The sequence below is a fragment of the Anastrepha ludens genome, chromosome 2 (assembly GCF_028408465.1).
Source record: "Anastrepha ludens isolate Willacy chromosome 2, idAnaLude1.1, whole genome shotgun sequence".
Lineage (NCBI taxonomy): Eukaryota > Metazoa > Arthropoda > Insecta > Diptera > Tephritidae > Anastrepha > Anastrepha ludens.
Window position 1 is genome coordinate 168,041,627 of NC_071498.1, and position 17,612 is coordinate 168,059,238.

The window sequence follows — 17,612 nt, forward strand, 5'->3', positions numbered from 1 at the left end:
GACTTCCGGATATATGCCGATGATGCTTTCTTTTACACAAAAGTCAAAGACATCAATAAAGTACAATCAATATTCGAACAGCTTGACGAAGCTTTTGACCACCACCAATAAACTTATTTTTAATACCTTGAAGACTGCTTCCAAACATAAACGAACATACTACTGTGGGCAAAAAGTAAGGTGAATTTGGTTGTAAAATGAAAAATCTTTATTTATTCTTGTAAATCAATTTCAGCCCCTTCAAAATAATCCCCTCTCAAAGAAATACACTTATGCCAACCATTTTTCCAATCCCCGAAACATGCCAAATAGTCCATTTCCGGTATAGCCACCAGCACCTTCTTCGATTCATCTTTTATCTCCTCAATCGGCTCGAAACGCGTTCCCCGGAGTGGTCTCTTGAGTTTTGGGAATAGCCAGAAATCACACGGAGCCAAATCAGGCGAATATGGTGGTTGTGGAACGATATGCGTGGAATTTTTGGCGAAATGGTCACGAAGAACGAGTCCAGTGTGAGACGGTGCATTATCGTGATGCAAAAACCAAGAGTTGTTGGCCCATAATTCTGGTCTTTTTAGACGAATTGCTTCACGTAAACGACGCATAACGCTCAAATAATATTCCTTATTAACAGTTTGGCCAGGTGGAAGGAATTCATAGTGCACCACACCACGAAAATCGAACAAAACAGTCATCATGACCTTTATTTTTGAACGACTTTGACGTGCTCTTTTCGGCCTGGCCTCGCCTTTAGCACGATATTCGCTTGATTGATCAGTTGTTTCAGGGTCGTAAGCATAAATCCAAGACTCATCTCCCGTCATGATGCATTTGAGCTTGTCCTGATAATCTGAAAGCATTGTTTCACACACATCAACGCGACGACTTTTTTTCCAAGAAATTGAGAGTTTTCGGTACCAAACGAGATTTGACTTTTCGTAGGCCCAAATGGTCTTTCAAAATGGTTTTCACAGATCCTTCTGATATTCCGATCATATCAGGAAGGACTTTAACAGTCAACCGACGATTTTTGAGCACTAACTCCTTCCCTTATTGACGTATTGGTCATCTGTTGACGTCGATGGTCGTCCGGAGCGCTCCAAGTCATCAACACGTTCTCGACCCTCTTTGAGGTCTTTGTACCACTTATAAACGTTTTTCTGCGACATTGTCGAATCACCAAATGCCTTCTGCATGCTAAACGTTCCCGCAGCCGAAATTTCATTCCGCAAACAAAATTTGATGGCACTTCTCTGCTCAATCAAATCAGACATTGTAAAAATCGAAAAATGCACTCTTGGTCGTTTGGTAAACACAAGCGTAAATATATTACTGATAATGACATTCACATGAAAGTTGGCCCAGATGTTATTAACAGTGCTGCCAACTCATGAAAAACTAACTGGAGCGAAATTTTAATACCGCGAAGTTTGACAAATAAATTCACCTTACTTTTTGCCCACAGTAGTACAAGATAAAGTCTGCTATACGAGAGTGTATTTCATCAATGTATAACCTGGGGATTCAAATCCCAAAAACATCGCTTAAATTGTGTCAATAGGCCCCCTGGACCTTCTCCCCCACCTCAATAAACTCTGACCTCCACAAGTTCTATAAAAATAACACTAGCTCCGAACTGTTCAAATAACTCTACGGCGAACTAGTCAACAGAGAAGAGTTCGCTAGTAGAACTCACATATTTACAGTCGGGTCTAAATCCGGCTATAGCACAACTTTCGCTGTAGTACACAATAATGGTGCACTGATAACAGGAGGCTTGTTACCAAGTTATAGCTCAATATTTTCATCCGAAGCAACCGCTATCCTTAAAGCAATGGACTTTGCGTCGAAATCGAAAGGTAAATTTGCCATATTTACTGATAGCTTTTCGGTAGTACAAGGGCTATCCAACATTTACGGTAGTAGTCAAATTCTCTCCCAAATACTTAATAAAAAATGGAGACAAAATACGTATCGTCTGGTTTCCAAGTCACAAAGGCATTCTGGGAAATGAATCGGCAGATCTAGCGGCCAAATACATGCACCAATCCCCAGTCTTTCTATATACTCCACTTGTCTCTAAAGACCTTCAAGCCTACATAAACAGCTATCCCCTTCGACAAAAATAACCCAGAGTGTGTAAAAGCAATATATGCATCCACATTATCAAGGAATCAAATTTCTGTATTCGTGCGTTTAAGGATCGGTCACTCCAGGCTAACCCATGAACACCTTCTTCTATCCACGTCTCCTCCAACATGTCCTTTCTGTACCATCAACTTAACCTTATACAGATAATAGACATCTGTGCAAATTTAAATACTAAACGTGTACCTATCTTTGGTTCCAAAAACCCCTCCGAACTTTTGAAAAATACCACAACAGCGAATGTCATTAAAATATATGACTTTATTAAGGTAATCGGCCTAATTGAAAGCTTGTAAAATTGTCATTTATACTATACCTTAAAACTTAAACATAACCTTATAATTACCAAGCACCAAAGGCCCAAGCAGCTAGTGTGCTCTTTTTTTTTTTTAAAGTTAATGTAATATTTTATATTATTCTAATAAATAATAATAACAGAATTAAGAGCTGGAAAGTTTTGGAAGAACATTCCTTCTCTGATATATCTCGATTGAGGTTAGTAAAAATCTACCGAAACTTAAGCCTGGTAGAAGTTTCAGGAAAACAGGATGAGAAAAGTATGTATCGGGGTTACGCTAAGAACATGTCCATCTGTTGTACCACAAAGCATAGAAGGACTGTCAAAATTTGGTTGACAAGACCTACCTACAACATGTGTACTGCCTTAGCTGAAGCCAGTCCCATAAGAAGACTGACGGGTAAACCCAAGCCTCAGTGGTGGGCGGTTGAGCTAAGCAAGCTTCAAAAAAACAAGCAGAAGCGCTTTTAATGAGGCAAAGAAAACACGTCTCGCAGAAGATTGGAAAGGCCATAAAGTTGGTCTGAGAATCTATAAGAAGGAAATCCGAAATGCCCAAAGGCAATCTTGGAAATCCTTTTGCGAAGAGGTTGAGTTGAATCCTGAGATTTCCAGACTTCGTAAGATATTATCGCGAAGTCTTAAAAATTGGCAACTGCTACAGAAATGTGATGGTACCAGTAAAAAGCCTTTAGAACTTTTACTTAACACTCATTTTCTAGGCTGTTCAGACATTACTGGGCATGACATGGAAGATACAGTACACTGTCGTGAAGTCAGAATAGACGCTATATCTGAGGACCGACTCTTATGGGCGCTTGAAAGTTACAGACCTTTTAAATCACCAGGTCCAGATGGTGTTTATCCAGTGGAACTGCAGAAACTCGCTGGATATTTAACACACTGGCTACTAGCAATCTTCAGAGGTTGCTTTATTTACGGTCTTCAACCATCTTAGACTCCTAGACGGATGTACCCAGTGATTGTCTTAATGAAAATCCCTTCTAGAATGGCTTGAAGAAGATCCATCCCCCAGCACACCCGTGAAGATCTACACGTTCGAATATAAAATGGACATCGGTGTAGGATCAGGGTTATATTGCGAAGAGTTTTTTAGCAGTGAATCCTTTAAACTACCGAATCATTGAAGTGTTTTTCAAGCGGAAATAAACGCTATTCATGAAACCTTAAGATGGTTAGAGATAAACAGAATACCATCAAAAGATATCTGTATTCTATCAGACAGTCAAGCTTCCCTATGGGCTCTGGATGCATTCCAAATAACATAAAGGAGTGTTTTACACTGTCTATCCAGGAATTTCAAATTAGGACCTTAGTAGCGGCCCTCACGGGACGTTGTATCACGCACGAGATCACGCAAAGAGATTAGGCGCTTACATTTATGATTTCTGTCGTAGCTGTAGAAATGAGGAGGAGTTGGTAAGAATTCAACACCTTTTTTGCACATGACCGGCTCTAGCCAGAAGCAGGAACCGATATTTAAGATCCGACTTCTTAATGAATATAGATAATCTATACACTTTAGGTATCAACAACCTTTTACGCTTTGTCCAAAAGTCAGGATGGCTCATTATGGAAAGGGAAATGTAGCCCAGCCCCTGCGGCTCACGACGGGCTAATTCGTGGTCAAGTGGCAGCGCACATAGAGGCGATGCAGCTGCCAAAATAACCCAACCTAAGGTGAGATTATTTTGTAATTCTAGGATTTTGGGAGAGAAATTTTGTATGGGTAAATTCGCTTTTACGGATAAAGTAGGTAATCTCGTTATATGTGAACCTATTATAGAGACAGAAATTATAAAATTTACTTTTCGCCACTACTGTGAGCTAAAATGGCATTTGAACAAGTAAGTTTCTTATTGATTTCAAAGAATTTATTACAAACTGACATCAGAATCAAGAGATCCTTCTTTGTATACTACCGGATTTGCGATAGAATAGGTAAAATATAATAGTACCCAGCTGCCCCTGTTCTAATTTTTTCTTAAATCTTTATAATTAAATCAATTCAAATTCAATTGAATTGGGGACGCTTTCTTTAAGGGGTTATATAACATATAGTTAGAATTTTCAAAAAATCGATTTTTTTTTAATGTACATAAATTTAAGAATACACACAGAAAATTTAATATCGTTTCGGTGAATATTTTCGAAATTACACGCAAATTTTAAAAGGCGCTTCAGAGTGATTGAAAGTGCCAGATCGGAGCGGATGTGTACGTGGTTTTAACCAAAAAAACAATGAGAGCTGCAATCAACTGATTTTGAAAATCTCTCCCAAAATTGTTGCGGCCGGTTCGAAAACTATGGAAATCGCAGCATACATAGCTTCCGGCATATAAAATAAATGAATGGTATCACTATATTATACGAGGGGTGCCTTTTATAGCGCTATTTGTGTTGTTTACAGTAACTTAAAAGATTCATCTCGGTCCAAAAATGGAATTAAGTCGTGAACATTTTCGTGCGATTATTTTTTACAACTTTCGACGTGGATTAACTCAGCAACATTTCATGGATGAACTTAATTCATTTTTTGGCGATGAAGCTCCAACAAGGACCAGTGTTTATCGATGGTATGGTGAATTCAATCGTGGACGTAGTTCACTCCAAGACGAATTTCGTGAAGGTCGTCCAAAATCAGTTGTTGTTCTGAAAATCATTGGTGCTGTGCGCGAACTGATATTGCAAGATCGTCATGTGACCTATCGTGAGATTGAGACAATCTTAGGCATAAGTGGGACCAGCATACATTAAATATTGCATAAACATTTGACTGTCAAAAAAATTTGTTCGCGTTGGATCCCACACAATTTGCCAATCGCTCAAAAAAAGGCTCGTGTCGATTGGTTGAAGGAAATGCTCAAAAAATACGATCGCGGGGCTTCGAAACACGTCTATGACATCGTGACAGGTGATGAATCATGGATTTACGCGTATGAGCCCGAAAGTAAACAGCAATCGACTGTATGGGTGTTTCAAGAAGAGCCAAATTCAACAAAAGTTGTTCGCGCACGAAGCACTTCCAAGCAAATGGTCGCCTGTTTTTTCGGAAAAACTGGACATGTCGCAACCGTACCACTAGAACAACGCAGAACTGTAAATTCTGAGTGGTACACAACCATTTGTTTGCCAGTTGTCTTCCAAGAAATTAGGAAAACCAATCGCCAAAGACGGATCACTCTTCACCAGGACAATGCGAGCTCTCACACATCGGCTCAAACAACTGCATTTTTGAGCACCCAAAACATCGAATTAATGGGTCATCCGCCGTATAGTCCTGACTTGGCACCGAATGACTTATTTTTATTCCCGTACGTAAAAAAAAAACAAACTGAAAGGTCAACGTTTTTCGACACCTGAAGAAGCGATTGCGGCATTCAGAATGCATGTTTTGGAGGTACCTCATTCAGAGTGGCAAAAGTGCTTCGGCAATTGGCTCAATCGCATGCAAAAGTGTATAGATGTTCATAGAGAATATTTTGAAAAACAATAAAGTGATTTTCGATGATTAAAATTTGTTTTTGTTCTCTAATCCCGACATATAAAAGGCACCCCTCGTATGAAGGCAATATGAATTGCACTTGGGCCCTATGCGCATTCATATGCCGCAAAAGAAGATGAGCAGCGCGTGAGAGCACTCGAGATGGAAGAATGGCCCGCAGACAGCATCAGCTCGAGTTATTAGAAGCTGCCGAGGGGGCGGAGGGTGTATTATATGGTCCTGGACCATAGACAACTCCATGTAAGTTAAAAAAAATTAATCCTATGTAAAGTGTTTTTCAAACTTTAAACGCGTTTTTATCAAAATGGTATTTTCCAAGTCGGTGACCAATTACTCTCAAATTTTAACACGAGCTTCTTAAATATATTTTTTAGTAATTAATCGAAAGTTTCCTCCCACCGATACATTTTTTTTTTTTTATGAACAAGTTAAGACCGAAATTTTGGTCAAAAATCGATTTTTTCTTTTTTTTTTGAGAAACCGACATTTTGTCAAAAAAATTTATTTTGCTATTCCTTCGATTAATTACTAGATTTGACATGACTTTAACGAAATCTGTTTGGTTTTTTAATTTAATTATAATTAAAGATAACATAATATGTATACAAATTTTTTGATCATTCATTTTTAGATCAAAATTTCTGGAAAATTAGCTTCTTTCGACCTAAAAATATACCACCAATTTTTATGAAGAAAACCCTTTCAAAACGGTATTGTCAGCTGATTGCCAATTTTGCAGCTAAATGCCATACCTGAACGGGTTGATTAATTTTGTGGATTTATTGCTAATTACTGTATATGTGAACGTACTTTAAATAATAATAGAAGTGGCTTTATTTATTTATTTTTGACGTGATAACGTCTTATAATTCGATTTAACAGGCTGCACGCACGAAAAAATGTGTCGTTACCTTGCTCATTAGTGTTACCTTGCTCATTAGTGTTACCTTGCTCATATGTCGTTACCTTGCTCATTGCCGTTACCTTGCTCATTTGTCGTTACCTTGCTCATTGCATTGAATGAACTGCAAGCGAAAGCGCGGAACGAACGACAAAGCAAACAAAGCAAACGAACGGCAACGTTCGACATCTTGCTCTCTCCTACTTAACCGTTTGAGTGCTAAGCGATTTTCTTTAATACATACGAAAATTGCGAAGCAAAATTTGGTCTAAGAAAACTGAAATATGATGGCTTTACAAATATAAGCATAGAGAACACAAAAAATTACATATTTCAATAATTTTATTTTTATTTTGTAGACTAAACTATTAGTTATGATTATAAGAAAAACTTATTTACATTTTTTTAATATAATCTTTTTTTTTTTTTTACAACAAGTTCCGGCATTATTATTCAAATTTTGGCACATTTGTGGTTCCCCACACATGTACCATGCACACCTTTTTTGCAAATGTTGCATATTAGCCGGGAACGCTTTGGATTTTTAGATCCTTTTACACTACATACTACACATTTGCGCAATTTATTTTCAAAATATCGATATTGAACGAAAAATAAAAATTGTTTTTAACGGTCTCAACTAATTTATACTTTTATATGACATAAATTTTTTATAAATATCGCAAAATAATATTCAACACGTTCCTAGCCGAACGCCAAATGCACAGTGATGCAATCGTCGCTATAGCAACGCGCCGCAAATTTGGAGTAATTAGTTATCGTCGCTATATCGACGAATCGCACTCAAACGGTTAAGTGAGCGTATATATGTATGTATATGCGCATATGTACATATATAAATTCACGTATTTGTATTTGCATATGCCTTCTTATTGATTATTATTAATTTGATTCACTTAAAGAATTTAAAATAAAACCAAGTTTGTTAATAATACCTGTTGTTTTAATGTTATTATTATTAATTTTTTTATTATATATGAAGGAAAAAATGTATGGTAATATTTACCATATACCTTATAAGATATGTTGTATACTAATATATGTACAGTAGGTTCTGTTTTTACGCGGTAGATACGTTCCGCAAGAAACAGCATAAAAACAAAAACAGCATAAAAAAAGCTACTAATTCTATAGTAAAACTATAGATACGTTTCAAATGCTAAAACCGCATAAATCTGAAACAATGTAATAAAATCGTATAAAAAAGGGCACAAGTCCCATATTATAACTATAGATACGTTCCATAGACCGCATGAATCTGTGATGAGGTTTTGCTTAGTTGGTTTAGAATCTTGTTTATATGTACAATTCCCGATAGGTCGACATGCATTTTGTAATTTAAAAAAAACCGCACTATTTCAAAACCGCATAAAAACAGAACCTACTGTATGTAAACATGCATACATACATACATATACTTTGGTGCAATTTTCAAAAAGAACAAATCTATATGTAAAGATGCATACAAGTCATATGGACATATCAAATATACGAATCTATTCCGTACGCAAGCAAATGTAAGCTAATGTGCTTGAACTGCAAGCGAGAGCGCGGAACGAACGACAAAGAGCACAATCGGCCCCCACGTTCGGCAATGTTCGACATCTGGCTCTGTCTTACTTGAGTGAGCATATATATGTATGTATATACGCATATGTAGGTATATAAATTCACATACTTGTATTTGCATATGCCTTCTTCCTGTGTGCATGGTAATGAACCATATGTATGTATATGCGCATATGTAGGTATATAAATTCACATACTTATATTTGCATATGCCTTCTTCCTGTGTGCATGGTAATGAACCATTTCTCTGTTGAGAATAGGACGATGATAGAAAAAGTAGGAAATGAAAGGGAGTGTTTCGAGTGTAAAGTGTCTTGAAAAAGGCAAATCGATGATGGTGCCTCTTAGTGTAGTTGACCTATTAACGTCTGATGCACAATCGAAATTGAACATATCTTTCATGAATTTGATAAATGTTTCGTCATTTTTCACGTTTGTGTTAATGTAACTTGACCTATTCCATTTACCTCCTCCTCTATATTAATACAAAATATCTATCAAACAAATAAAATTAAAATTTTGTTTTGAAAATTGCAACCGTTCCATCAATATTTTCTTATGACGTTGTCACGTTAAACTATCGTCAGTAAACCGACTTTACAGACAACCTCTTTTTTATTTCAAAATATTCTCCTTGGAAGTCAATACTGCAATTCTGAAATCATTTTTACCACTCATAAGTGGAAAAACGTTTACCGCGCATATTGATGATTGGGAGCAAAAGAAATCATTATGTTCCAAAGCAGATTGGTAAGGCTAATGATTCATTAATTCGATCTTTTGAGTGCTGCAATATTCCCTGGAGTGAGCCGATATTTGAGAGCTCGCATTGGCTTTGTAAAAGATCATTCGTCTTCGAATCAGCATATTTTATTTAAAACAAATTTGTTACCAACGTCACTGTATGGCTGTGAGTTACATATAGTAATCTTAAAGTTTTGTATAATAATATCGTAAGATACGTTTACTGTAAAAAACGTTATGACCTCTCTCTTTCATTTCTCTTTTTGCGAAACAAATTGCATCAGCATCTTTTGACTAATTAGGTACGTGTAGGTAGCTGAAATGGTTGAAGTGCCAGTCTGGTACTCCTCAAGTAGCACTAAAGCGCCGTTTTCATACCATTATGAAACCTTCAACAGGCAGATATCTAAAGCCAGCCAGAGCTGTTGATATAATGGAGAAGATTGATGGAATTTAGGTTGGCGTACTGCCCCAGGCTGTCGAAGAAAGGAACACTCTTAGTAACCTTAGTCATCTAGCTGCCAAGTCCGGACATTTACAGAGAAAGTGCTCAACAGTAGCCTTCTCTGAAGGGTCCCCAAAGCTTCTGCAATGGGGTTTGGAAATTGAATGGCGAGGAGTCCAAAGAATTTTCTCAGTCCTCCGTCTATTGTACTGGGGCCACAGGGTTTTCGAAATAGCACAAGAAATGAAGCTCCTTTTCGGCGCTTTCCCGAGAAATAAGTTGTGCAATTCCTCTTTTACAATAGTCAGGGGGATGCCGATGTCTGGGTAAAAGACCTCTTAGACCAATTCAGTCCTCCCTTAATTGGCAAGTTAATCAGCAATTTCGTTTCACTCTATGTGAGGGAAAGATCAAAAAATTGTTACCTACATTCCCAAGAGATTACAGGAGTTTACTTATTTCGTTCGGTACCATGGCGTCGTCAGAGCCTTAATCCCGGCTTGAATATAGGAAAAAATGTTAATATTTCCCTCGCTCCTACGTTCCTTAAGCATTTTGCATGTCTGCAGGATCGCAAAGGCTTCTGCTTGAAAAACACTAGCAGTGGTCGGCAGTTTAAGGGATATAGATAAATTAGCTGATTTAGAGAAAACCGCTGCTCTAGCTCCCGATTCCATCTTGGAACCACCAAGTTTAAAAGTTTTGTGCTACTTCAGAAGATCATTACAACTCGGCTTATGTTTTCAAAATCATGCCGTTCGCTAAACTTAGTCCGGTTAAATAGTTTTTTTTTTTTTTTGTGATTTAATGTTAATACCTTGTGTTCTTTGTCCGTATTTGGAATAATTTCCCGCTAAGAATTAAGTGTATAAAAAAAATTGCTTGCTATATAAATGAATTGCTTAATTTTTTTTTTTTGCCGAACATAGCTGAATGTGCTCAAATAATTTCTCATTCCCTAACTCCAATCAATCGTCACCTCTACTATTATAACTATTTTTTTATCTTTTCTTTAATGACTTCTACAACTTCAACTTTTTTATTTAACGACTTACGACTTTAAAAAAAGTCGCTTTTTTATCACTACTGTATTTTTAATTTTATTGTTAATTTTTGTAATCCAGGATTTAAATATATAATATATTCTTCAGGTCAATAAAAAATTAAAAAAGTACAAATAAAACATGTAAAGAAGTTTGTCGAACAAAATATTGTTTATTGCCTAATTTTACATTAATTTCATTGTATTATATCTTATTGTATTTTATAATTCGTTTTATTTCAATTGATTTATTTTTTTAATTTTATTTTTTTTTTTTTCGATTGATTTTTTGATATTTTTTTACTGATGTTTTTTAATTTTTTTTTTTTTTTTTTTGTATTTCTTTTAATTTTACTTGATTTTATTTTATTCTATTTTTTTATAAATTAATACATGTACCACATTACTATATTATATAATTTATTTCATATACGTTTTCCTTAGTGGTACTCGTACCAATAATTTTTAAATTTATTGAAGCTGTTACATTTTCTTATTTTGTTTTACTTCTTCATTTGATTATTTCTTAATTTTAATATATTTTACAATAATTTCTTTGTTGTTATTGAATTTGTACACTTACATTGAGTCACTCTGTAGTCGTCAAAACTGGTCAAAGTGCAATCTTCTAAGCAACTCTGTCTCTCCACTGTCAATTTCACGCGGCACATATTCGCGTTCGTTTCTCTGGCATTCAGCTGCGAAGGAATTTTATTATCTCCTCGTTACCGGCATCGTTAAAGTATTTTTGGTGAATCTTCGGAAAATTTTAATACGGTTAATTTAGCAGAGTGTTACTTCATTAAATAATAACAAAATGTTTTGGGGTAAGTTTCTTTTAATCAATTTGAAGGTGGGGTGTGGAAATTGAGTGAGTGCAATTTTACCACGTGTTTTTTTTTTTAGCGCGGTTCAGTTGAGCCCAACGCCATCTTTAGAGAATATCAATGTTAAAACAAGTTTATTTTCCCAATTCTAGGATTAAATTTGAAGCCCAACCGTAAATATACGCAAACAACAAGCAAACCTTTCCACATTTCCTTAGCGTCATTGGAATCGGACAATGTGGCGGATGATGGGCCCAACCAAATATTCATCAATCATGATAATCAAAAGTTCTTGATTTGCACGTTGCGCAAAGGAAGTTGCGAGCAAGTCATGTTGGATCTTAATTTCGGCGAAGGGGATGAAATTTGCTTTCAGTGTATTGGTACGTTGGGAGCAGGCAGCATTAAATTAGGAAATTTTCTCAAAATATGTCTTTTTACATATACATACAGGCAGTGGTAATGTGAGTCTCACTGGCTACCTCATTGATAAATTCAATTTCATGGATGACGTAGAAGATGAAGATGAGTCGGAGTTAGAAGAAGAAGATATTCAAGATCTTCGCCAGGCTCTGAATAAGAAAGCAAATGCCAAAAAGGGGGTCAATGGCAAGAAGCAAAAAATGAACAATGCAGAGGAAGATGAAGACGATGAGGATGATAGTGATTTCAACGCCGAAGGCTTAGGTAAACTTGAAAAAAATTTTGGAAAATTATTAAGTTTTTAAATATACTTATTAACAATAGAACAAGTCGAGGAAGGCTCGGACGGGGAAGATGATGACGATGAAGGTATAAATGAGAACGTTTAATTAATTAAGTTTTAGTTAATGTCTTAACTCTATTAAGCAGATGATGATGATGATGAGGATGATGACGACGACGACGACGACGACGATGGCGATGATGATGATGATGAGGATGAAGAAGAAGAGGAGAGTGAAGATGAGGAAGTTCAGCAACCGAAAGCAAAACAGCCAAAGTTGGAGAAGCCTCAGAAACAACAAAATGGTATTGCAAAGGAAAATGCAGCCAACAAGAAAGGCAAAAAAGATAAGAAGCCTAATAAGAATGAGCAACAGCCGCAAAAACAGCAACAACAACAACCGAAAGCTGGTGGCGAACGCGTAATCACTGGAGGTGTCAAAATTGAGGATATACGTGTAGGCAATGGGCAAGAAGCTAAACAAGGCAAACGTGCAGTGGTATACTACGAAGGTCGTCTTAAGTCCAATAACAAAGTCTTCGACAGTTTGAAGACCGGTGCTGGATTCAAATTTGGGCTTGGACGAGGTGAAGTCATCAAGGGTTGGGATGTTGGTGTAGTAGGAATGAAGGTTGGAGGCAAACGTCGCATTTTATGCCCACCACATATGGCATACGGAGCACGTGGTTCACCACCCACAATTCCACCAAACAGCACACTCGTCTTCGAGGTGGAGTTGAAAGGCGTTCATTAGATATATAGAATTCTTAATTTTGTTTCTTATAATTAAGCATTTATCTGTTTGCAGTAGTTCGCATTCAAATATTTCGATGTGTTGTTGTGAGCTTCATTTAATTTTAATACAACTTGTTTATGAGTATTGCATAAATGTAAGGGTATTGTGCGGCACGGCAAGCTAAAACGTGAACTTTTTATAACATCTGGAACCGTGCCTGGATAATTGGCCTGTTATCTGCTCATGCATAATTTAACAAGTTATGAAATACATTCGAAGTACTTTTTTGTAATAAAAATGTTGTTTCTATGTAGTTCAACAGAAAGTAGAATTCACCTATACTTTGGTTGAAAGATAAAAAAAAAAAATAATTGGCGCGTACACTTCTGTTATGTGTTTGGCCGAGCTCCTCTTTCTATTTGTGGTGTGCGTCATGATGTTTTTCCACAAATGGAGGGACCTACAGTTTCAAGCCGACTCCGAACGGCAGATATTTTTATGAGGAGCTTTTTCATGGCAGAAATACACTCGGAGGTTTGCCATTGCCTGCCGAGGGGCGACCGCTATTAGAAAAATGCTTTTATTAATTTTGCTTTCACCGAGATTCGAACCAACGACCTCTCTGTGAATTCCGAATGGTAATCACGCACCAACCCATTCGGCTACGGCGGCCGTTGGTTGAAAGATATCTTCACTTTTATGTAGCATTTATTTAAAAAAAAAATGTTTTTAATTGGCGCTTACACCCCTTTGATGTTCCACAAATGCATAGACCTATAATTTCAAGCCTTCTCCGATCGGTAGATAGTTTTTCTTTTTTTATGAGAAGCTTTTTCATGGCAGAAATACACTTGGAGGTTTGCCATTACGTGTCGAGGTGAGACGGCCACTAAAAAAACGTTTTTGTCATTTTGGTGTTTCACGGAGATTCGAACGTACGTACTCCGAATGATAATTACGCACTAACTCATTCGGCTATGGCGGCCACCAATTAAAAATTAGTGTCCAATATATGAAGGGGATGTCTACATTAATAACGGTCAACAATTATTTCGTAACTGTCAATTCACTGTTTAGAACTGAAATTGAAAACGCATCATCGGAGTCACCTTATACGCACAATGCTTATATCCTACAAATGATTAGCTCAATGCATTTTGTTTTTTTGTGATTGTAATATATTTTTCCTCTTCATTTCCATTCCGATATATACTCGACATTTATTAAATTTCCCTATCTCAAGTCTACTTTTCTTCCACTTTTGCCACATTATCTGCTTTAGAGTTTTCACTGCCGAATAGAGGTTCCGTCGGCAGTTTCCAGTATTCCGGCACATACGGTAGCCTTTCGCTGGGATCAGTACTCCAGTGATGGATGCGACAGCTCAGACGTGCCTTTTCCATATTATTCACTGTTATAGTGCAATAAAACACCTTACCCTCCTTATTCATATCTGGTCCTTCGATTACGGCATCGGGCATTGTGATGCATTCTTCGGGGCAATGGATACCTGCCTTGCGCAGTGATGCTTTTATATGCCATTTCTCAACAACCCACGGATGATCTTTATTCATCACCACGGCAAGTGAAAACCGTTCAATGTTGTTGATCGTCTGCAATTAGGAATCATGAAATAGCTTTTCTATATGACATTTAATAATTTATAGGGTTACATACGCGCTGTGCAAATGCTGAGCTGTGGGTTATTGTTTGCTTATCTTCCTCCGTTTTGGAATATAATTTTATATTCTCTTCTGTTTTGTACACGGCCAAGCCTGGCAACAATAGTTTATTGTAGGCAAAATTTGGTCTCACCGAGACCACATCCCCCTTTTCTCCGACTCCTTCCACATAGGTTTTCAGCACCAGCTCTAAATTTGGTCGACGTTTAACATTTGTATCCTCCACCAGCTCGTAAATAAAATGTTTTGCGCGCAATTTCTTAGGTTTTGCGTTAGTTTTATGAAGTAACGGATCATATTTGCGCTTTAGAACAAAGGTGGTCTGAAAAGCAAATACCGTTGAAGTACGTAGGAAATGGCATAAATTTAAGATGGCCAAAGACACTCACCCGCACTTGCTGCTGCAATGTCGCTGAACTCTTGAGTAAGTTGATGGAATTGAAACACCAGGTCTTCAACATTTTTACTCAAGTTTTTAATACAAAATTATAGTAGCAAACTTAACCAAAGTAAAAATATGGTGGAGAATTATCGCACAACCGGCGAACAGCTGATCAATGTGACAATTCTTATGTAATGGGAATGCCAGACTTACAGTTTTGAGTGGCAGTAAAAAATTTCATCAGCTCGACTGACGAGTGTATTACTTGTATATGACCGGCACATATTCGGCAATACCAGAGAACGTAAATTCTCTGGCAATACTTGCATTGTGGTACGACAGTTCATTAAACGGGAAATATTTAGTGGGGAAAACGTTAGTATAATGTATATCACTGTGAAAAAAAAGGTTAATAGGGGGGATAGAGGGGTGTATCCTCATCTTAAAACTGAAAACCGAACCTGCCGGAGGCTTATAGTTTTTAAGTAATTTAATGTTAAAGTTCTCTAATTTAGCGAAAAGTTGATGTTGCCATACACCTGAAATAAAAACGAAGTTCGTATGCAGGGATGTTCAGTGGAAAGTTCATTGTAAGACTGCAGTATTTTTTGCTGTAATTTTAAGTTGTGAAATATTTTTGAAAATAAAAACATAGAACTCATTTAAACTTAAAAACAATGATATTAAGCGTATCACAAAAAATAATAAAATAATTAAAATTAAAATAAATTAATTAACACAGTATTTTTGCGTAGAACTCCTTATTGCGTGGGCGGTCTTCGGCCGCGCTTCAAAAAAATAACCCTCATCAGTCCAACTCCGGCTACGCAATCCACAGTATTTTTCCGTGTTAAAACCATTAAACCCAAAATTAAAACATCATATGCGTGTATGTAGTTAGGAGGCACAATAACCCCCATCCCCATCATTAACACTAAACTTAAATACTTAATTTTTGTTCACATTTTTTTTCATTTGCAGGTATCCGCGTATCCGTTTATTCGCGTTTAAAATTGGAAACTGGCTGTATGGATAAATGCATTTGCATTTAATTTTAATAAAAATAATTCGAATATAAGGATAAAAATAAGTAAAAACACGGGTGTGAGTGTATATTTGGAGAATTTTAGTGAAGTGTTAAAAAATATATAGTGTAATGTGGCAAATTATAGTGAAGTTCCAAAGGGCATTTTGAAGGCGAATAATTATGAAATTATTATTTCCCGAATAATTTGGAGTTATTAAAAGTGTTCCTTAACACCTCATTAACATCTCCACCAAGTTTCATTAATAAAGACATTATAGTGTGCCAAAAATTGCCAAATATACATTATTGTGAATCCCAGTCACGTCAGTCAAATGCATTGTCGTAACGGACACAAAGGACTCATTGTGACAGCTCTATTAGTTAGACGGGATGGCTTTGCATTGCTACCACAATAAAGTAGTTTATAATGTCGAAGTGCGTTAATCGAACTTAAAAATTATAACACACAAATGTAGTCACTATATCAGTCTTTGGATTTATAGTACTGTTATATATTTACATTAAGAATTAATAGCAATATTTAACGTTAAAAATACCTAATTTTTGTTACCTGTTTATTAATTCAAGATTTGATTTAAAGCTATTTTTACTCAATAATACTCCAAATTATATTAAAATTCTATTATTACAAATGTTCTTCACAACGTAAGTATGGAACAAAATATCGGCCAGATGGCCGCCGCGGCTTCGGCGGCACACCTCCATCCGATGACGCCGAGGCGTAATTGAGGTTCTATGCCGTTAATGTGCCGAATTATCTCATCCTTTAGCTCTTGAATTGTTGGTCAAATAACCCCAAAGAAAGGAGTCCAACGGTGTCAAATCCCATGAACTTGGCGACCAATTGACATCACCGCGACGTGAGATTATTCGGCCATCAAATTTTTCGCCCAAAAGACCCATTGTTTCGTTACCTGTGGCACAACACTATTCACAGTAACTGCTTGACCGACCTCATTTTGGAAAAAATACGGCCCATTAACCGCACCAAACAGTCTCTCTTTGTGGATGCATTGGTTTTTCGGCAATCACTCTTGGATTATCATTCGCCCAAATGCGGCATTCTGCTTATTGACAAATCCACTGAGGTAAAAATGTGCCTCATCACTGAAAATGATGTTCTTTGATATGCATTTTGATTTGAACGCCCGTTTTCATAATAAGTCATTGCTCGATTGTGTATCTTTCCATGGTTTAAATTGAGCTAGTCTGAAATTGAAAAATGTCAAATGAAATGCAAAAAAAAACTTGACGCTTAGGTGTGGTTCACATTCTATATTAAAAAATAGCATTTTTCTTTGAATATCAAAATAACACCTCTTATTAGAAACCCCTTTCTAAAAAAAATTAGAAGAAACTTACTGATTATGAAATGATTCACGTTGATTTTCACAAAATAAACTTGTAAGACACAAAATACAAGCATAGTCATCCTCTACCTTTAAAAGTTTTTAAATATATTTTTCAGAAAACTTTTTAATAAAATTATTTAAATGTTTGAAAAGTTGGTGATGTAATTCTGACGACTTCTTTACTG

At 36.5% G+C, this 17,612-nt stretch overlaps 2 protein-coding genes across 3 annotated transcripts; one reads left to right on the plus strand and one right to left on the minus strand.

Moving 5' to 3' along the window:
- Positions 1 to 11,352: 11,352 nt before the first annotated feature.
- Positions 11,353 to 13,261, plus strand: LOC128855796 (39 kDa FK506-binding nuclear protein). Of its 2 annotated transcripts, none has more exons than XM_054090977.1 (5): positions 11,353 to 11,521; positions 11,674 to 11,904; positions 11,975 to 12,208; positions 12,269 to 12,313; positions 12,374 to 13,261. In XM_054090977.1, the coding sequence occupies exons 1-5, from the start codon at positions 11,512 to 11,514 to the stop codon at positions 12,979 to 12,981; spliced, it is 1,128 nt and encodes a 375-aa protein (XP_053946952.1). In that variant the 5' UTR covers positions 11,353 to 11,511; the 3' UTR covers positions 12,982 to 13,261. The 2 variants fall into 2 exon arrangements, with proteins under 2 accessions (XP_053946952.1, XP_053946953.1); XM_054090978.1 differs by having other exon boundaries at positions 12,269 to 12,312; positions 12,379 to 13,261.
- Positions 13,262 to 14,116: 855 nt separating this feature from the next.
- On the minus strand, positions 14,117 to 15,235 carry LOC128855797 (39S ribosomal protein L9, mitochondrial). The gene is made up of 3 exons (XM_054090979.1): positions 15,035 to 15,235; positions 14,641 to 14,967; positions 14,117 to 14,576 (listed from the first exon to the last, which is right to left on the minus strand). The coding sequence occupies exons 1-3, from the start codon at positions 15,104 to 15,106 to the stop codon at positions 14,208 to 14,210; spliced, it is 768 nt and encodes a 255-aa protein (XP_053946954.1). The 5' UTR covers positions 15,107 to 15,235; the 3' UTR covers positions 14,117 to 14,207.
- Between the last annotated feature and the right edge of the window lie 2,377 nt (positions 15,236 to 17,612).